Genomic DNA, 22,074 nt, shown 5'->3' on the forward strand with positions numbered 1-22,074 from the left:
ACCAATCCAGCATACCAAAAAGATAATCCACCATGATCAAGTGGTTTCATACCAGGGATACAAGGATGGTTTAACATATGCAAGCAAGTCAATAAATGCGATACACCACAAAAACAGAATTAAAAACAAAAACCACATGATTATCTCAACAAATGCAGAAAAATCATTTCACAAAATCAAGCATCCATTTATGATTAAAACCCACAGCAAAACTGGCATAGAAGGGACATACCTTAAGGTAATAAAAGCCATCTATGATAAACCCACAGCCAACATTATACTGAATGGGGAAAAGTTAAAAACATTCCCCCTGAAAACTGGAACAAGACAAAGATCCCACTTTCCCCACTTCTAGTCAACGTAATACTGGAAATCCTAGCCAGAGCAATCAGAAAAGAGAAAGAAATAAAGGACATCCAAATCAGTAAAGAGGAAGTCAAACTGTCACTGTTCACTGATTATATAATTGTATACCTAGAAAACTCTAAAGACTCCTCCAAAAAACTTCTAGAACTGATAAATGAATTCAGTAAAGCTTTGGGATACAAAATTAATGTACACAAATCAGTAGCTCTGCTATACACCAACAGCAACCAAGCTGAGAATCAAATCAAGAATTTAACCCTTTTTACAATAGCTGCAAAAAATAAAATAAAATACTTAGGAATATGCTTAACCAAGTAGGTAAAAGATCTTTACAAGGAAAACTACAAAACCGTGCTGAAAGAAATCATAGGTGACACAAACCAGTGGTAACACATCTGATGTGTGTTTGGATGGGTAGACTTAATATTGTGAAAATGGCCATCCTGCTAAAAGCAATCTACAAATTCAATGCAATTCCCATCAAAATACCACCATAATTCTTCACAGAACTAGAAAAAAGACTCCTAAAATTCATAGAACCAAAACAGAGTCCACACAGTCAAAGCAGGACTAAGCAAAAAGAACAAATCTAGAGCCATCACATTACCTGACTTCAAACTGTACTATAAGGCTATAGTCACCAAAACAATACGATACTGGTATAAAAACAGGCACATAGACCAATGGAACAGAATAGAGGACCCAGAAATAAAGTCAAATACTTACAGCCAAGTGATCTTCAACAAAGCAAACAAAAACATAAAGTGGGTAAAGGACACCCTATTCAACAATTGATGTTGGGATAATTGGCAAGCCACATGTAGAAGAATGAAACTGTATCCTCATCTCTTACCTTATACAAAAATCAACTCAAGATGGATGAAAGCCTTAAATATAAAATCTGAAACCATAAAAATTCCAGAAGATAACATCTGAAAAACCTTTCTGGACATCAGCTTAGGAAAAGGCTTCATGACCAAGAACCCAAAAGCAAATTGCAACAACAACAACAAAAAAGATAAATAGATGGAACTTAATTAAATTAAAAGCCTTCTGCATAGCAAAAGAAATAATCAGCAGAGTAAACTGACAACCCACAGAGTGGGAGAAAATCTTTGCAAACTATGCATGACAAAGGACTAATATCCAGAATCTACAAGGAACTCAAACAAATCAGCAAGAAAAAAAAAAAAAAGAAACCATCCCATCAAAAAGTGGGCCAAGGACAAGAATAGATAATTCTCTTAAGATATACAAATGGTCAACAAACATATGAAAAAATGCTCAACATCATTAATGATCAGGGAAATACAAGTCAAAACCACAATGTGATACCACCTTATTCCTGCAAGAATGGCCATAATACAAAATAATAGATGTTGGTGTGGATGTGGTGAAAAGGGAACACGTTTGCACTGCTGGTGGGAATGTAAACTAGTACAACCACTATGGGAAACAGTGTGAAGATTCCTGAAAGAACTAAAAGTAGATCTACCATTTGATCCAGCAATCCCACTACTGGGTATCTACCCAGAGGAAAAGAAGTCATGATACAAAAAAGACACTTGCACACGCATGTTTATAGCAGCACGATTTGCAATTGCAAAAATATGCAACCAGACCAAATGCCCATCAATCAAGTGGATAAAGAAAATGTGGTATATATATACCACAGAATACTACTGACACATAAAGAGGTATGAAATAATGGCATTTGCAGCAACCTGGATAAAATTGGAGACCATTATTCTAAGTGAAGGAACTCAGGAATGGAAAACCAAACATCGTATGTTCTCACTCATAAGTGGAAGCTAAGCTATGAGGATTCAAAGGCATAAGAATTAAACAATGGACTTTGGGGCCTCAGGGGAAAGAATGGGAGGAGAGTGAGGGATAAAAGACTACACATTGGGTACAGTGTACACTGATCAGTTGATGGGTACACCAAAACCTCAGAAATCACCACTAAATAATGTACCCATGTAACAAAACACCACCTGTCCCCCCAAAACCTATTGAAATTTAAAAAAATCAAAATTAAAAAATAAAAGTAAACCTGAATACTAGTTCAGGCCATGATGGGAATGGGTGGTTGGGCATGCCGCCTTATACACTCTTCCCTTTGGAATTCAGGCACAGTTGACCGGCATGAACACTAAAACAGAACTTAAGACCGACAAAACAGACTCTCTTTGTAGCAATAAGATACCAGCATGACAGACAGTGGGCCCTGAAAGAAATCAAAGTATTTTACCCCAAGATGTATTTCTTTGATATATTTTGAAATGGCCCTGCCAAGCTGTCCTTTGTGCAGAAAATCTACATTCTGTAGAGAATCCCCTTCCCTTTCCAGATCTTTTTCCTGGTCCAGGAGAGATTAAGAGTCTGCCACCTCTTTAAGTCTGATAAGAACATCTATCTGAAGCCTGCTACCTGGAGGCCTCATCTACATTTGGCCGTTAGGGCCAAAACCACAATTACTTTTGCACCAAGCTAACAGAAGTCATCACCAGCTTCATAAAAACTCCAGGTGCTGAATATTCCTTAGTGTCAGGCTAATATAACTCAGTGCCAGTCTTAGATAACTGTTTGCTTGATTTGATAAACTTACCTGTAACAAAAAATCAAAAAGTGCCATCTTGGACCACTCATGATGATGTATTTCAGTACAACCCGATTCAGGCTTGGGTACTCGGCCATTCTGCCAGCATTTCTTTTTCAGCAACTGCTGATAAGTTCCCCAGGTGAGCTTAACAGAAGAATGGGTGTCATTACTTGCTGGAGATAAAGATGCATCCCAGAGAATGATGGGGCATGGGCGGCCATCTATGGAATCAGAAAAACAAACACACTTTCAGCACACTATTGACTCAGGGTGTGTCTTTGAGCAGGTCATTCACTCTTTCACAGTCTCACGCTCACCTATCAAACGTGAGAGTATAATTTGACAATATTTTATGATCCCTTTGTCTTCTGAAGTTTTAATACTTTCATACCTCAATGCTTCCTGTTTGAAGTCTCATAAAGCAGAAAGTTATTGTTAGACAATGAAAAAAATTTTAAACAAGATACTTTATAGATGTGGCAGGAATAGGCTACTAAGCACGAATAACAACGTCCTACGGTTAATGTGGTTTTATTCCACATCTAAAAGCAGCCACCACAAAAAGGGAAAGAATCCAGACATTTATAATTGTCTATTCAATGTCTGAGTGGAGCTGCTCTTTATTTGTAATAACAACTGTCTGATTTTCTGAGGCCACATTATGATGTCAGGAAGAAAAAGAATTTTTAGAAGTCGCAAATTTGAAAGTGAAATTGTATGGTTCACACCAATCACTATAATCTCCAAAGACGGAAAAAAAAGAGGCAAGAGGTTTTTTTCTTTCCTGACAGAAACTGTGCAAGCACAACAGTGCTCTTGGTAAGGGATCATTTATTCACACACAACCTCAACAAAGTGCATTTAAGCAAATGTCAGTTCTTCAACTGCATGTTCATAGATGATCTTTTTTAACTTGTCCCTCAATTTGTTTTGTCTCACTCTTGGAAGTTTAGAAATGCAATTTCTTTCATTGCTAAACTTTACAAAGAATTATGGGCCCCAGTGAAATAATCATAAACAAGGAAGACCATGATCCAGACACATTAAACAACACTTCAAGCTTAAAACCAATAACATCATTCCCAAGCCCCCATTTCTGCCCAATAAAGTCACAAAGAGATGGTGTGGAGCAGCTCTGCTTATAACTCAAAAATCAGAATGATGCGCCTGATAAAAACAACTAAATTACAAAGATCCAATAAAGCCCACTTAACTCATTCTTAACAGGCCTGAACAACAGAGGCCTCTGAAATTACAACTGGAATGTTCAGACTTGTCACAGGGATTTTTAAAACCTCTCTTAAATAGCCTTGGATGTTCTCAATATATAACTTTATGGCCTATTAGAAACTTTTATTTTGCCACCTTACTGTCTTGCCATCTTGTAGAATTCTTATCTCCAGTCTTTAACACAGGAAACAGTCCTCCTCTCTAACCACTCCTGAGTTTGGTGTTATAATAACCTTAATAGTTTTAATAGCGTTCACTTAAATCATTCTAATCATTTGCATTCCAGTTCTGTTCAAAGAAAAATCTTTCTCCCTTTAGCCTTGCAATGTAGGCCAGGGCATGTGGAAAGTCTATTGGATTATGGAAAATATGCCACAATCATTGATACGAAACTAAGAGAAGAGTAGAGAAAGAAATGTGAGCTATAACAAAAGAGCTTCATTTGTAGCACTCTCTCTCTCCTTCCAATGTCTTTTTACCTTAGTAAATGATTTGGGGTTCCTGGGGCCTAATTATCTTCTTAGATATCAGATAATTTTAAATGTGTATATCCCAAGTACAATGCCAATTTATTTTAAAAGAATAAATTCCAGGTAAAAGCAATCCATCATGCTGTGGAAGACAGCACTGGGCCAGTATAACCAAATACAAATAGAAAACACACACATAGCCTCCAAAGGTGTGTACTTCAGACATCTAAAAATAAACACCAAGAAGCTCTTTCTATCAGTGTCTTTGAACCAAAGTTATACACACACAAAGAGCACTTTGCATGCTCAGGGCTAGAAGGTATTCAAAGGAAGTTGAAACCTAACAGTGAACTTCAACACAAATCAACACACGGGTCAGAGGGACAGCAGTTTCCTCAGCAATTCATATAAGGCCTTTGGAGAAATATGGAAACGATCCACATAAACAATTGAAACCTGCTGGACTGTTTTTCTTCCCTTTAGAAACATTTGTTTCTAATTGTAAAACTAATTAAAGGTAAATCCACTCATTTCATGAAATATAGAAAAACATAAAAATGTATAGCTAAGAAAATAAAAATCACCTATAACCTCATCTCCCAGTAATTGGTTCTGTTATTTGTATATTTACCTCCAGTATTTTTCTATCCCTTTCTTTCTCATCTGAATAGGTAAACTGCTTCTAGAATTTTTTTTAAAGAGTATAACTTATGGTTAGAGCTCAGACTCTGGAATCCAACAAACTTCTGGTCACATTATGTCTTCATTTTGTAACGTTAGAGAAGTTATGTAACCTTTTTAAACCTTGTTTTTCTCACCTGTAAAATGAAGCAACATCATACATTCAAAACTGACCTTTTTAGGAAGAAATGAGTTCGTGCATCTAAAATTCCCAGCATGGTGCCTAACATAAACACATGCCCCAGAAAGGTTTTGCTCTGATGATTATTACATATATACATCACATAATCACATAAGTCATCAGGCTTCAACTGACCTTTACCATTTCTTGAGCATTTACTGTGCACTAAGCACTGTTCTAGAACCTGAAGCTACATACATAAATAGATAAATGTCAAGTTTTTTGCTTTCATGGAGCTTACACTTCTACCAGGAGAAAGAGGCAAAAATTATGCAAAGAAAAAAAGCTATTTGGGATCATCTTGTACGTAGAGTTTGCCATAATTATTTCACTAAATATTATACTATAAATATTTCTTTTAATTATTTTTAAATAGTACCAATTTAATTGTAATGCAATAATCTAGCCCAGTGATCAGCAAATTTTATAAAAGGCAGATAGTAAATATTTTAGGTTTTGAGGGCCTAAAATATCACAACTGTTCAACTATGCAACCGTTTAACTCCAGTGCAGCCCAAAAGCAGTCATGGACAATATATAAACAAGTGGTTGTAACTATTCCATTAACATTTTATTATGTATGCTGAAACTTAAATTTCATATGAGTCTTAATGGTTATAGCAATATCACTAATCTTTTGATTTTTGTCAATCATTTAAAATTATAGAGACTATTTTTAGTTCACAAAATAAAAAAGGACAGTAGGCCATTTTTGGCCCACAGGCTATACATTAACCCCTAATTTAGTTTATGGGTATACTGTATGTCAGTCACCATTTCTCTATTTTAGATCACCAAATTTTTGGAATGACACATTTTCTATACTAATCATTAAAAAGGTGTTCTCAAACTGCCAAAGAAAGTGTTCGGCTGATAAGTATAATTGGTTTTCAATTAATAGCCTATGTTTTTCTCCCAATCCATCCATTTCCCCTCAGCAAAATATTTTGAAGGCCGACTATCGCATAAAGACATTCTTTCCTGCCCTGCTAGAAATCAGTGCACCTCAGGAAAGGGGATTTCCAGAGAACAAGAAGAAAGCATGGTGAGCAGTAAGACAGACTGAGTCACAGATGGCTGTGGTTCCTTTCCACATACAGGCCTTCTTACTACATATATGTGTGTGTGGCCCTTGCAGGTAATAATAGTAGTCAGTATAACTCCAGATCTCAGAGCAATGAGTCCTACTGTGAGGAGAATTCTTTTAATATATGGCTTTTGAAAGAATTAAATGAATCTTGATGGATTTGAAGAGATGACAGAAAAATTGCCTCTGAAAACAGGAAACTGGTTGAAGCAACTTACCCTGAAGTGTTTCAGAGATAAGAAGCATTCATCTCTCCACATTCAGGTTTGTCAAAATGATGCAGTACTGGACTCTCTAGAGAAATCTCAACAAGTGAAGAGATAAAATTCTGTCACAGTGGTGAGAAAGCGGGTTTTAAAAGATATGTGGGTGTTCATGTGAATTAAAGGTTATATAGCTGTCCTAAAAAATGAGACTTGCCAGGAAAGCTTCTTTTTTCCTGAAATCTGAATATTTCTGCTGAATTTTGATGCTCTCCCAAGTCGTTTTTTATTCAAAAACACAAAGAAGACATTCTTCTGAGAAGATGAACATGAAAATTCACTTAGAATGAGTGCTTTATACAATCTTCTTTGTCTAGATTTATTAAATGCCCTTCACTTTGAGCACTGGCTGAGCGGTTTTATGGAATTATAGGTGAATGCTAAGCATGTTGGGTGGAGCTATGAATGTCTGTGAGCATTTGTCACTGAGCAAAAATGAGAAGAAAAGTCTTGAGCTCTGAAATCAAAAGTTCTTTCTCTTGCACGGGCCATGTTCCAAGACTCCTTGTGAACCAGATAAAAAGCAAGTGACAGTCCAGCTCAAGTCCTTCATTAAAAACAACTCTATAATAGCCATTGAAGAAAACAAAAGCCAGTCAAACTTGAGTGGCATCTTTGTTATAGGAAGCAAATTCTGTTGGGCCCCATTGCAACTGTCAATAATGCATTGAAGGAAAACTTTAATGCGAAAAGAAATAAACCTCCATAAGGTTTCATGATTTTTAAAAACAGTAGGTGGGGAGGTAGGAGTCTGTAGATTACACAGGCATAGATTTTACATGGCCAAACAAGTCCTGAATCTAGGGACTTGCCCTGGAGCAAATTAAAACCACAATAAGATATGACTTCACCCCTGTTAGAAGGGCTATGATCAAAATGACAAAAAGATTACAAGTGTTGGTGAGAGTTTGGAGAAAAGGGAACCCTTAGCACTGCTGGTTGGAATGTGCATTAATACAACCATGATGGAAAACAGTATGAAAGTTTCTCAGGAAACTAAAAATAGAATTACCATACTAACCAGTAATCCTAATTCTGGGTATCTATCCAAAGGAATTGAAATCAATATGCCGAAGAGATGTGTGCACTCCCATGTTCACTGAAGCACTATTTATAATAGCCAAGATATGGAAGCAACCCTAGGTGTCCATCATCAGAAAATGGATAAGAAAAATGTGTTTTGTTACATAAACTTAATGAAGTACTATTATTCATCCTTTAAAAAGGGAGAAATCCTGTCATTTGTGACAACATGGATGAACCTGGATGACACTATTTTAAGCAAAATAATACAGGCACAGAAAGACAAATACTGCATGACCTCACTTATATGTGGAATCTAAAAAAGTTGAACTCAAAAGTAGAGAGTAGAATGGTGGCTACCAGAGGCTGGGAGAGGGGGTTAGATGGGAAGAGGGTTGATCAACAGGTACAAAGTTTCGGTTAGACAGGAGGTATAAGCTTTAGTGATCTATTGCACAGAATGGTGACTATAATAAATAATAATACAATGTATATGTCAAAATTACTAAAAGAATATATTTACAATGTTTCACCCCCAAAAAAACCTATGATTTGAAGAAGCCTAAAAAAAAATTAGTTAAAATTTAAATTAAAAAAAAGTAAGGTGATGGATTTTTAAATTAGCCTAATTTAATAATTCCACATTGTAAACATATATCAAATAATCACATTGTGCCCATAAACATATACAAATATTATTTTTCAACTTAAAATTAAATTAAATAATAAAGAAATATATCTCTGGGTGATTCAGAATACGTTTCATATATTTATTTATCTAACTGTTTTTCACTTCATAGTTTGTTTTCTCTAGGCCTAACTGAGTTAAAATAATCTCCATACTTCCTCAGGAGTTAGCTAAGTGTGAAGTCAAGGAAGCAGGAAAGGAGAATGTCTTGTGGCTTCATTCATCACCAACTACCTAAACAACCTAAATCGCCAGTTCTCCTCTGAAAACAAAGCGTTCTTTGTTCTGACAAATGGGCAGTAACTTCTGCTTTCTAGGTCTGCCCTGAACTTCTGCTGTATAAATGGAAACTCCAAGACTCTTCCTGTCTCAATATTCCACTTTGAAAAACAGGAATCAAATTTGACTTCAGAGGGTGGTGATGATGTGGTCACTGTGCCAGACTCTACAATCACATTTTGCAGATGAAATCTTGGTCACATCAGGGTGACTCAGTCCTGGGCGATTTAGCATTTGTTAATCCAGTTAAAGGAGCCATGAATTCCTGACTTCAGTGACCTTCTTACTTCTTACAGTGCAAAGCCCATGACATCACTCCCTTTCTTCAAACCCTTCAGTGACTCCCTATTTTCTTCAAGATAAAGTCCAGGCTCCTTGCAGGACATAAAACACACTCATTCTCCACTTACCACAGCTTAACCCACATCATACCCCCAAACCCTAATCTGTTGTTTTTCAGAACTATTTGCAATTTCCTGAATACACTCTGCTTTCACACGTTTTTCATAGTCTATTCTCTCTATACTTTCTGCACCCATCCCATCTCTCACACCACCCACAGTGACTTTTAAGAACCAGTTCTGGCATTACCTCTTCCAAAAGTATTTATAATTTCCCACTCAACCCCCTACACACACATTCTAGGCTAAATTCTCCCTCTTTGTGCCTACAGGGCCTCCTAAAAATATCTCCATTGAGGTTTTTATCACACCTTTTTTGTAAGGTAGGTTTGCTTCACTGTCTCCTGTCTTCCAAGCTGAGAGCTCTGAAGAACAGAGACTACTTCTTAGTCCTCTGGATCTCCAACTTTTGATGCAGTGTCTAGAACAAAGCAAGCACTCAAAAATTCTGAATGCAGTTTTTCAGAATCCCCTAATGTTCATGGATAGCTCTTAGAGTCTAAGGAATGGTCCATGGACCCAGAATAAAAATTTGCCTGGCATGACATCCTAGTAAGGTGTAATTTCACTGTCTTCACTCAATATGAATTGGGAAGGATTAGAGAAAAGCTTGAGACATAGAGACAGGGATGTGCAGAGGTTTTGATGCCCTCATTCTGTCCAGCTTGTGCTCAACTATCCACTCCCATGTATCTCTTATATACTGGGACAATGAAAATAGGGGTGGTGGAAACACTACTGCCTCTCTCCTTCTGACCCCAGATCACTATCATGAGAAGGGGAACAGTTAGGCATCATGGCTACACTCAGGAATCAGGCGACAAGGCAATGGGAAAAGTGGTTGCAATTTGGATGGATGATTAACTGGGAAAGCCCCAGGCTGCAGTCATTGGAGGCTCACAAATGATGTGAAGGGATAGTGGGAGGCAGTACAGCACAGCTTTGAGGAATGAGGCTATGGAGTCCTCTTGACCCATGTCTGTATCCCAGCCCTACTGCACGCTACCTGTAGGCTTTCAGGGAACATATATTATTCTTTCATCCTCAGTTTCCCCTCAGGAAATGTGTACAAGATCATCTGATGCAGGGGACTGTTGTGACATTTAATAAGATAATGGATGCAAATTGCCTAGCACTCCACAAATAAGAGATCTCGTTATTATCCACTATAAGCTCCAAGGTCCTTCTTTAAATGAAAATTTTAGGCGCCCATTTATTCTACTCAAGTAAACATCAATCTAGACAAACCAACTAAGAAAATCTAAAGAAGCATATCACAAAGAGCTACATCAGCTTAGAAATGGCGTGAAAAAGGTAGCATTCAAGAGTGTTAGCTGGGCGCAGTGGCTCATGCCTGTAATCCCAGCACTTTGGGAAACCAAGGCAGGTGGATCACGAGGTCAGGAGTTTGAGACCAGCCTAGCCAACATGGTGAAACCCTGTTTCTACTAAAAATACAAAAATTAGCCGGGCGTGGTGACAGGCACCTGTAATCCCAGCTACTCAGGAGGCTGAGGCAAGAGAATTGCTTGAACCCAGAAGGCAGAGGTTGCAGTGAGCCGAGATCGCACCACTGCACTCCAGCCTGGACAACAGAGCAAGACTCTGTCTCAGAAAAAAAAAAAAAGTGTTAGTATGTGTTAAGCAATGTTATATTTTATACATATTAACTCATTTCATTCTCATGACAGCTCTAAGGTAAGTAATGTTATCATCATTGTTTTTATTATCATTATCCCTATTATGCTAATAAAATATAAAGCACAAAAAGATTAAGTAACTTATCCCAGGTCACCTAGCTGGCAAGTGGCAGAATCAGGATTCACCTGCAAGGAGTCTACATTGCCCGTCCACACCCCCAAACACAAAGCTATTTAAATTACAAACTGTACCACTTTTCCCTAGTACCTGGGGCAGTGCCTCACACATAAAAATGCCATTGAATTGAATTGATTACAAACACATTGGAACTGTAACAACTCTTTTTTAACTTAGGTAGAAAGAGCTATCTAGCACTCCTGCACCTGTGTGGTCCTTACATCAACTCAGAGACAGCAGCAGATTCACTCCCACTGAAGAGCCCACCTCCTTGAGCTTGGGAAGGTACTTAGTGAATCTCACATCGGTGACAGGAAGATTTCCTCCAGAACACTGAACTCACACATGGCCCTCTAGTGTCAGTGCCACGAGAGCAGAGATTCCTGACTGTTTTGTTCACTGATGCAGCCCCAGTGACTAGAATAGTGGCTAGCACATAGTAGATGCTCAATAAATACATGTTAAAGGAAGAAAAGATAAATGTGATCCTGTAGAAGACAATAGATTGCATGGAGTTAAGGCACATGCATCTCTTATGCAGTGGGTACTGTGGCAACCATTAATCGCCCCTTTTATCCCAGCAGAGTGTGGGACCAAGGATGAATTACAGAAGCACAGCAGAGAAGGTTGCCCGGTTCCCCGTTTGCCTATGAAGTTATGTAGTGAGCAAACAAGAGGAGACTGGAGCACAGCGCTGCTTAGAGCTGAGGCTCAGTAAACTTTTGTTCACTGATGAATGAATGTATTAAGCTGACCAGCTCAATTTGATTCATAAAGAAATAGCCTTAGGGCTTTTCTGAGGAAGAACACAACATACTTTCAATCCAACTGTTTAAAAAATAAAACATGATTACACACTCCTAAATAAATATTTTCAGAAAGTTTGCCTATATGTCAAAGATTTCTAGGATTTGGAAGCCAGTATGTTCCCAAGTTGTGAGGACATCCGTGTTATTCTCAACACTCCCTGCAAAACGACTGTGTCCTTACCTGAGAGCCTGAAACAATATAAAATGCAAAGCTGCCATCCCCCTGCCTCGGCAACTGCACATTCATCCAGAACTCACAGTGTTGCTCACATAGGCTTGAAAAGAGAGGGAAAAACATGCCATATATTTCTCCTACTTTATAATACGAAGAGGCAATACAACTTGGAAAACAGTGAGCAACTTGGGATCTACAATGAATTTAAATGGAAGTTTGTGGGGTGCCTGCAGTTTGTCATCTAAGCAGCCTTGACATACAGAATTCCTGGAACTAGGCTACCTTAATTCAGTCTGACAGCTTTGTGGCAATAAAGCAGCATCCTAAAAATAAAGCATACATAATGCATCTTCCATGCTGGGCATGAAAAATAGTACAATGCTTAAATGCTACCAAAATGGTGTCCCTCGAGATTCATTCACACTACTGTGCAGACTACAGGGGAAGCTCTGGCAAAGCTGCTAAATCAAAGATCACAGAAGGGTGCTGGGTTTTCTCTGTTTTTATTCTCTTGATTTTTACATGGACATAGTCTGCTTTGTCTAATGCTAGATAAATACTTTAGGATATTTTTGCTTTTTTAATTATCGAAATGTATCAGGACCACACAGTATCTGGTGACTTTTATAATAATTTGAGACTCTTGCAAGGACAATTTGGCAGAAAACAAATATGTTTATCACATTGATACACACGTGATTGTTTATGGTAAACAAGAAAATCTGGTAAGCACTGGCACCTTGGCTTGCATTAAAAAAACTTGTGGCAGTGTTCACCATGATACATCAATACTGCATTTGAGTAAAAATATTGTCAATATTAGATTATTGAATAGAAATAAGAAATTAAATAGAAATGTTGGCATAGTGGTAAAATCAGAAAGCATCATGCTAAAATGTGTACATTTTTGACATTATCCCATAATTGTAGTAAGTTATGTTTGTGAGGTAGTGTGGGTTAACAGAAGCAACATGAGGAAACTTCAGTGTCAGAGACAGAATTGGGCACAAATTCCAATTTCATTGCTCTCTAGGTACGTGACGTAGGGCACATTTTATAAGCTCACTGAACCTCAGGATTCCCCTATTTAAAATAAGAGTAATATCTGCTGTGTAAAATTGTTAGGTGGTATAATAGACAACACACATCAAATACAGTGTAAATACTATGTGATACATCACACTAGATTCTTTGTCACAATTGAAAAATACTTCATTATTGCACACAAACATTTTAAGGCCCTTTGATGCTATATTTTAATTCATTTTAAGACTTCCTACACAGAAACATATAGGATGAAAATCTGCTCCAGTGGTAACTGTTGGATCTTATATTGTGGCACACTGCTGGCTCTGCCTAATGACTATCTTGCCCTTCTTCAAGTGCACCCTTCTCATTTTCTAGGATATCTTGGAGCATAACCTGTCAGAAAATAGTCTATTATAAAGTACAACACCAGTAAGTCCACTAATTTCACACATCTTTTTGTATTCAAGAAGAATCATCTAGAACTCATCAAGTCACACAGTCATGATCTTGTCCCAAACTAAACTGAGCTAGCTGATTGGATCACCCACACCAGTTCTGCCAATTTAGAAAAACCCTAAAGATGAGCTTTACAATTGGAACTCTTTGTCTTTTGACTAAATCAACAGAGAGCTTTATGTGAAAGGCTAGGGCAGGCAGATCATTCAAATCACAGCATTTGATTCCTTTTTACATCTCCCTTTTCACATCACATATTCATTTTATAATTACTCTGGGCCTCAACTTCCATATTTGTTAAATGTTTGTCAGTGTCCCCAGGCTCTATGACATCTGGGTGCAGCTGGCAGAATTTGTATGAGGATTTAATGAAATAATGCAAGCACAGTACTTAGAATGGTACCTGGTATATATATCTAGGAAAATTCAATAACTCTTAGTTATGGTTAAGGTTGCTTTGTCTCCTTGAGGAAAAAAAGGAGGTTCCCATAGCTATATCTGTGCATCAGTGTATAAGTCATCTGTTTCATTATATTAAATAACTAAACTTTCTAGTAGGCTATGGTGACAGAGAAAGACGATGTACCTTAGGGCCCCTTAAAGCATTTGTTGAGGGAAGCAGATTTATGAAAAGAGAAAAGACTTGGAAGTTAGAAGACAAAAATTTTTGCTGGACAACTAACTCATCACATGACCTTGAGCAGTCTTCTTGCCTTTCTTTCAGCTCTAAAATGAGGTTTAGAAAGTCTACTGTATAGGATTCTTAGAAAAATTAACTAAGACAACTTAAACATCTAAATTCAACTTGCAACACAGACTAACCACTTTCTTGGTGCCAGATATAAATTTATTTTTGTAAACATTAATTAAAAGTCAGAACAGAAACAACATTTAGGGTAGATTACTTACAGCCTTTGCTGGCTTCTCACTCTCTCAAATATTAAAAGATCTACTCCCAGACCAAGCCAGATCATCAGAGAAATATATACCTAAATTAAATCCTATTGTTCCTCCTGCAGAAAACTCATTATCAAATTACACTAGAGTGTGATGCCAACACACCACATTGATAGTTCTCACAAGAATAAGCCCTGTAAACCTTTAATTTGCATTGTAAGGAGGCTACCAGAAACATTTTTTATTACCTCCACAATTCCTTATGAGATCCTCCAGGAGAAAGCCCAGCCTGGACTTAGGACTAAAAATGTTATTACGTGTCCTAAGTATTAGAAGCTGGTGGCTTCCAGTATAGTTTTACTGTTTAGAGTCCAAGGAACAAGAAATGAACGCATTCCTTCATTCATTCAAAATATTTATTGAGCATCTACTATGGGCCAGACTCTCTACTAAGATCCAGAAATGCAATTCTAAAGAAAACAAGAAGTATCTTTGCCTTCACAGACCTAGAGAGTAGTGGGAAGGAACAGATGATTAAACAAATGATTATAATACAAATATGTATTATATAATGATATAGAGCAAGCTGAAAAAGATGCTGGGTAACTAGGTAAGATCTGTTGCCTCCCTGGGTGGGCTGAGAGGCTCAAATAAAGTCAAACTCTGACCAACAGAATAGGAGGGCCCTAGAAGAAATCTACACACTTCCGTGGAAATAAGGGAAGAAAAACACAGTGAGGAAAAGACTAGAAATAGGTGGATGGGTAGAGATACTGAGAACCTAATGCTGTCTATATCATGACCAGAAGTGTTCTAGTTATGTACTTTGCATCACTATAACAGTCTGCTTGAGCAGAATTATATTGTGTAGGGTATTCATAACTATATGAAACCATTTCATGAGCCCCTGGAGAAACTGGCCTGACTTTGTGACTCTAAATGACTAAGTAGAAGAAGGTATCAAAGAGAGAATGTTGTTTGAGATATAATCTTAGGGATTTTATTTATTAAATTGAGTCATATTAGTATAGCCTTATCAGTTTATTTCCATCACCACTCCCATATGAAAGGAGAGAGAAATATCCAGGCTATATTGAGATTATAAACCCCGCCTTCAAATGAATTTTTGTTCTCAAAGATGCTGGAAACTCAGAGCAAATAATTAAATATCTAAGAGGGACTGTGATTACAAAAGTTTATTTGAGCAGTTTTAGTCATAGTCCTATCACATAACGAAGTAACACATGAAACTTGGAGATTACGTGAGGAATTCAATGAACTTGGTACCTCATGTGCTTGGTACAATAATAATAATAATAACCAATATTTATCGAAGGTTTGTCTTGTGGCAAATACTGATTCTAAGTGTTTTCCATGTATTAACTAACAACAATCTCATATGGTAGGCAGTATTGTCATTTTACAGCTGGGGAAACTGAGGCATAAAGAGACATGGCAACATTTCCAACTCGTATGATTGGTAAGTTCAAACCTAGTCAGTCCAACTCCATGGCCCAGGCTCTTAGCCACTACTGTATTCTCCCAACTTCCATCCAAGAGCGTCTAAGGGAAGCTCAAAGGACATATCAGAAAACCCTGCCTCAGGATATACACAGGAGTTTATCTTCTCCTCTCTGGGGCCTTTATGACGTGAAAATGAATGGGATTACAGCATAACAAGGGGGATCCTGTGCCCTACTCTGCTCAGAACAGTCAGTGTGTGCCTGTTGTCCCAATGCCCACCAGCATCTCCTTTCATGCCACATGGTTCCAGTTTGGATAATAAGTTACATACTCACCTAAGTCCAGTGGCTAAGAAGTTATGTTCTGAAGTTTGCTGGGTCTACAGTCAAAACCCAGCTTAGCCACCTACTAGCTGTGGGAGTTGAGGCCAATTACTTTGTCTCAATAAGCCTCAATTTCCTCATCTACTAAATGGAAATAATAATAGTCCCTACTTCACAGCATTGTTATGAAAATTCTAGGAGCCAACACATATGAATCAATTTGTATAATCCTTAGCAAATTGTTGGCACCCAATAAAAATTCATTTTTATCAACATTAGATTAAATGTTTGAGAAGGTTTCTTATATTGGCATAATCGTGGTGGACTGCTTTGTAAACTTGAGACATCAAAGCATACCTGTGAATCTGGAGCACTTAGACAAGAACCACCATCAGTAAGGAATGTCCAATTTTTCTAAGTAAATCACTGGTACTTCCAGGAGTATCCATTCTACAACGAAATTATAATGCTAAAGCCATTGGAAATGCAGTTTGGGTCTCAGCCACTCCCAGGGATTTTAATCCATTCCATTCTAGCCTCCCTGGGAACCTCACTGAAATGCTAAATTTCATGGTGACCTGGAGAAAGTTAAGTATCCTTTCAGTTTATAATCTCTTTGGAGTACATTTTAGCCTCTTGGGCCAATCTGGATTCAAAGTTGTAACTTCTGGCATCATTCTGCATTCAAACATAAGCCACTGACTCACTGTACTTTGTATTCAAGCCCTGGAATAGCTTTAATATTCAGAGAATATCCTTTATATGGCATGGGCATGACCGCAGACCAATCCTTTTGCTGGCAACTGCAGCAACTGGCTACATATGTTAGAACCTGCCAAAATGTTTGTCACCCAAGAAGGGAGAATCTTGAAAGACAGGCTCAATAGACCATAGTCAGGGGCTTGATAAAACCACAGAGCTAGTTAGTATACATACTGAACAAATTACCAATTTTTGCTCATTCTTTTTATTTGTTAAATAAAGAGGTTAAATCCATTGAAAAAAAAAGGGGTTTGAACCTAACATGGTCTGGCTCTGCGCCGCTTAAGAAGATTCCATCTGCTCAAGAACGATAACCCGCTTCCCCCTTACTTTTAAAAACTTCTACTTCCTCCCATAGTAACCTATTTAATAGTATGCCTGACTGTCAGCAAGTTCTTTGCCTCCAGCCTAGCTTCCTCTCCTCATCATGCAAATTGCCGTTGGCTTTAATTAGATTTAATAAGCCAGTGGGAAGTGCAGCGAGGGAAATGGAGAGCAAAGATTATACAGTATGGGCTTACTCTTGCATGTCCAATACAGCATTTCCCTGGAACTCTCATATCCTCCCAGGCTGGGAAAATAAAGAATGCCAAGCGCATGGAAAGACACGCTGCTGCTGCTGCTGTCCAAATGTGAACCGTGGGTGGAGAAAAATCATTTAGAAAAAGAGAGTGAGGGAAAAGAGAAAATGAACCAGAATCTCCAACAGCTGCAAATAACGAAGCATGTGAATCTGTTACCTTGGATGAACTCTGCTTTCCTGCTCACAGACGGCAGGGTCCTGTTGAGCCCCAGGATCCTGTCTAGGTGGAAGGCAAACACCTCACTCATGTCCAGGGGCTGCTTGAGAAGCCCACAGGGGCTAGGGCCGCAGCGGAGCACAGCGCCAGGTGCGCCCCCGTCCAGCACCAGCAAACGGGCTCCGCTCTTAGAGGACACAGGCCGGAGCCCTGCCACTGCGCTGTCCGCCAAGAGTCGCATTCTTCGGATGTCATCTTTGCTCAGCCAGGAGGGGGCGCTCTCGCTGTAGATCCTAATGTTGCTCTCCCTGGAGCTGGGCTGCAGGAAGTCTGGGCCTCCGGCTCGCACTCCCGGACCCCGCACCAACCTCCAGGGTCGCTCTCCAATCTTAACCAGGTTTGCTCCCTGAGCGTACCCAGGTGCTACAGCATCAGCTTCCCTTGCCGCTTCCTGCGGCTGAAGGGATGGTCCGACCAAAGCCTCCTGCCCTGGGGCAGCCGATGCCACTGCATGCTTTTTCCTACGCTTGGGCTTCACGGTGCCACGGATATTGGCAGGCTTGCTGCGCTTGGAGCGTAGGGTAATGTACACCACATTGGGCTGCAGAGTGGACCCATTGCCCTGGGACTCTGGAGGGGCCAGGGTACCATCCAGGGGTATCTCAGGGAAGGATGGCTCGGCGGTGTCGCGGCTGCGATGTGGCCCCTTCTCAGCCGCCTGTCCGTGCTGGAGAGAGGCCCTCCCCACCTGGCTCACCAGGAAGCCCAAGTAGATGGCACAGGCAGTGCCCAGCAGAAGGTTTCTCCGGGTCCTTGGACGCCGGCTGCTCCAGAGCTTACGCACCCGCGGGACGCACAGGGAGCAGATGAACCAGTTTATGAGCTGCCCCGGCTTGTCTGGACAGGTCATTTCTCTGCCGCATCCACATGTTGAACGGAGTTTAAAGTCTGCAGTTGGCTCCTGCTAATGTGATGCATGGTTTCCTGACTTCAGCTGTCGCGTCCGCTTCAGGATATAAGTGGTCTCCAGTTGGCAGAGGTGGAAGGAAAGGGTTGGTGATGAAGCTGGGAATGTTTCTGACACAACAAACCTTTTAAATTATCAGTCTCCCCAAGGAGAAATGCGGCTTGTTTCTGGAAATGAATGGATACAGAGTTAACTGAGTCACAATCTCAAACCATTTAAGTTCCTCTACAAGAGTCAAGAAAAAAAGTAATCATTTCCTTTCATAAATATCACCACTAAATGTTTTTAAAAATAAAATTTAAAAACATGGAAACGAGATAGATGTATAGGTTTGATAGTCACTTTAAAGTAGTGAAAACAAGCCACAAAAATCCAAAAGTGTTTTATAACTTGTACCTAGAGTCATTTAGGTTGACTCTGAAGCAAAAGCGTTAAAATGAGACAAACCTGGGCTTTTCCTTTTTGAAATTCAGAAAGAACTTAAGACAAGTAATAGATGATTTTTTAATACTCTATAACTATACCATTTTTATTTTTTAAAGTCCTGAATTAACTAAGTACCAGCAGCAAGTATTAACAATAAAATTTAGAAACATATTCTCTTAGCCTAATGGTAGAAATTTTTCTTCATATTAATAATATGTTCCATTAGCTTACATTGTTAGTATAATACAAAGCCATAAATGTCCATATATCTTGGAAGCAGTTGCATTTATTCTGTTTCTCTCTCTCTTTCTCTCTCTCTCACACATACACACACACAACACAACACAACTCTGACTGCTTTTTATTTCTTTTCTTTCCACCGAAGTCAGCTGAAAGAAAATAAAAGCATCTCTAGTTCTGTTTTTTCACTATTAAAAAGAAACAGAAGAAACTCGTAAGCAACCTTACTTACACAGCTGGCCCCATGCTTGGCTCCAGGAAGAATGTAATCTTGACTCTAATGCAAAGAACTTTTAAAGGCTGAGGCATGTAAGTAGAACATATTTCATGGTCAAGAGTGTTCCACGTTTCAAACATTTCAGTTCAGCTTTAAAAGCTCCCTTGAAAACTACTGATTGCAGAGCAAAACTTGGAAACTGACTGCTGCATGGTTTTAAGAGATATAAAGCTTTTAAAAACAATAGTTAACAAAATAAACTTTAATTTAAATTCGGAAAAAAGAAATGCCGTAGAGAATCAGTTTTCATTCAAATAAATTTCCACTTATTTTTAACCCCTGGGAGCCCTCTAGTGTCCTGTTCGCAAACAGACTCAGAAATGTCAGTCTCATGAAGTTCAAAAGATCGAGAGTGTTTGCTATCTTGGTGGAGCAGCCGCAGCCAAGTAAGTAACTTGTAAAATGAGGAATGCCATCAGCCCTCGAGTGGCCATTCCACATAACTTGGGGTTACAGCACAAGCATTCCCAGGAACTACTCACCTTACCATCTTGGCCGTTTCATTTGTCTTCCACCAGTTCTGGAAAAAGAAGGCCTAGAAGTTCAGAAAAAAAGGTAAGAACGAGTTAATATAAACGAGGGGAAAAAACAGAACAGTGAGGTAAGAGTGCACATAGATAAGGAAAGACATTTATAGTGTGCAGTTGCACGGTGCAACAGTTCACAAAAAGAAGTCGTGGATTCTCTCTGATTGGAGGTTTTTTGAAAAAACAGGTTAGGGATTGGCCTGGGTGGTTTTTGTGTCCTAGCACAAAGGCAGGGGCTGATGACCTTGGGGTCTCAATTAAACTATGGCAAACAGAATCAAAAGGCAAGAAGACAGAAAGGGGACAGGGATTTTTCCTCCCCACAGAGAAAGAAAGTTGTGATACTGAAGAGTGGGTAAAAGATTAGCATATGGTGTATAATCCTAAAAATACTATATTTTACAATGCAAAAAGAGCAAGGAGTTGGAATATATATGGAAGGAGAGAATAAATGTCCAAGTGGTAAATTGACAAAAATTATAATCGGGCTGTTATTTCAGCACTCTAAACTCAGTCCTTTTTTCCTCTTTAAAAGTCCTGCCACATGGAGGAACAAGAAGGAGCAATCCCAATATTGACAGTAGCCTGGAAGTACCTGGATATTTTGGCTAAACTTTGTGAGAATTCAGGCATCAAAACAATTTTATTTGCACTCAAAAACTCTTAGGCACACACTTCCATACACACAGAATAATTTTCTTGATAGAAAATGTGAACTTCTTGCAAGGAAACCATACCAAAGCTGAATTTTATAACCATCTTACTACTTCTACAGTCAAAGGAATAACTGACCTGGCTCTATAACAATTAAAAGTAAGCCTTTGGCAGAAGCCAGTTATAATAAGCAGACGTCTCCTCTAGCTGTTTTTAGAGCTATTTTTTTCATGGAGAAATGCCTAGGAGATAGGGAGAGTTGTGTGAGTTAGTCAATTTCATTGACTACCTTCCCACCCCCACTCTGAAAATGTCTCCTAGAAAAAGAACAATACACTGTCCCCTGCTATAGCCACAATAGGGATTAATGGAGGCTACACTATCTACTCTGTACTATGATATTCAGAGAATGGGCTGAAGAGGGAGGCAGACTGGCTTTAAATTCTCCTCATTTACCTCTTATCTGTGGTCCCCTGTGGCAAGTAATCTTACCTCTCTAAGCCTCAGTTTCCCCATGTGTAAGAGAAGAAAAATAATAGTACTTACCCCATCGGTTTCTTCTGATGATTGAATGAGATAGCAACCTTGGAATGATCATTTGAAATATTCAGCAATGTGTTTGTTTTTATCCCCCATGATGCCTCATTAAACTGCTCGGAGGCCTCTCTCCTCAGCCCAGGCTTTGAAAGATAGTCACCATTGCACCACAGCAAAGCTATCATGGTAGAATTGAGGACAAGCACACTGAATTATTTGTAGCCAACATATTGATTTAGCCAATATAGTGGATAAATGGGGCTTGTCAGATATAATCGGAACACAGTTTTAGTGATTCCCCCCACTGCCCATTGAAACCTGTTCTGTAGCCTGATATCTCTTTTCAACTTTCTTAAATGGAAACTCAGGCAGGCCCCATGACTTTTCCAGTCATATTTAAATTTTTTTAAAAGTTCTCCAGTTGTTAGTCATAGACATACAGACACGTAATATACATAAGCTAATTAATATGTTTGATTCTATATCATAGTCAATTTTTTAAAAAATTTCTTTTAAATTTCCAGAATTTCTCCAGAAGATAGCAGTCCCTCAAAAAGCATAACCAAAATCTACTGAAAAGGGACAGAGGAGATCCATCTTACATTCTTTTTTGTTCCTGCCTAGAGCCCTTATTCCTTAACCACTCACCCAGCCACTCACCCCACTTTGAGCCTGGCTCTGGCTGTTCCAAGGTAGTGG

The 22,074-nt window shown here is 38.8% G+C and overlaps 1 protein-coding gene and 1 long non-coding RNA gene across 4 annotated transcripts in view; one reads left to right on the forward strand and one right to left on the reverse strand.

Annotated features, from left to right (window-relative positions):
* The window catches only part of GASK1B (golgi associated kinase 1B), a 51,394-nt gene extending 29,870 nt beyond the window's left edge, over positions 1-21,524 (reverse strand). Inside the window, exons 1-5 of one of the 3 annotated variants that reach the window (XM_030816271.1) lie at positions 21,385-21,524; positions 20,977-21,080; positions 20,140-20,192; positions 17,748-18,881; positions 2,978-3,192 (exon numbers count right to left, since the gene is read on the reverse strand). In XM_030816271.1, the coding sequence (XP_030672131.1) occupies positions 2,978-3,192; positions 17,748-18,657 (1,125 nt within the window). In that variant the 5' untranslated portion in view covers positions 18,658-18,881; positions 20,140-20,192; positions 20,977-21,080; positions 21,385-21,524. The other 2 variants (XM_003257899.4, XM_003257898.4) reach the window with 2 other exon arrangements.
* The window catches only part of LOC115836051, a 29,363-nt gene continuing 27,415 nt past the window's right edge, over positions 20,127-22,074 (forward strand). The window contains exon 1 of the long non-coding RNA XR_004031052.1: positions 20,127-20,212. This is a non-coding gene — a long non-coding RNA (uncharacterized LOC115836051). The remainder of the gene's footprint in view (positions 20,213-22,074) is intronic.

Source organism: Nomascus leucogenys, chromosome 7b, assembly GCF_006542625.1.
Source record: "Nomascus leucogenys isolate Asia chromosome 7b, Asia_NLE_v1, whole genome shotgun sequence".
Taxonomy (NCBI): Eukaryota; Metazoa; Chordata; class Mammalia; order Primates; family Hylobatidae; genus Nomascus; species Nomascus leucogenys.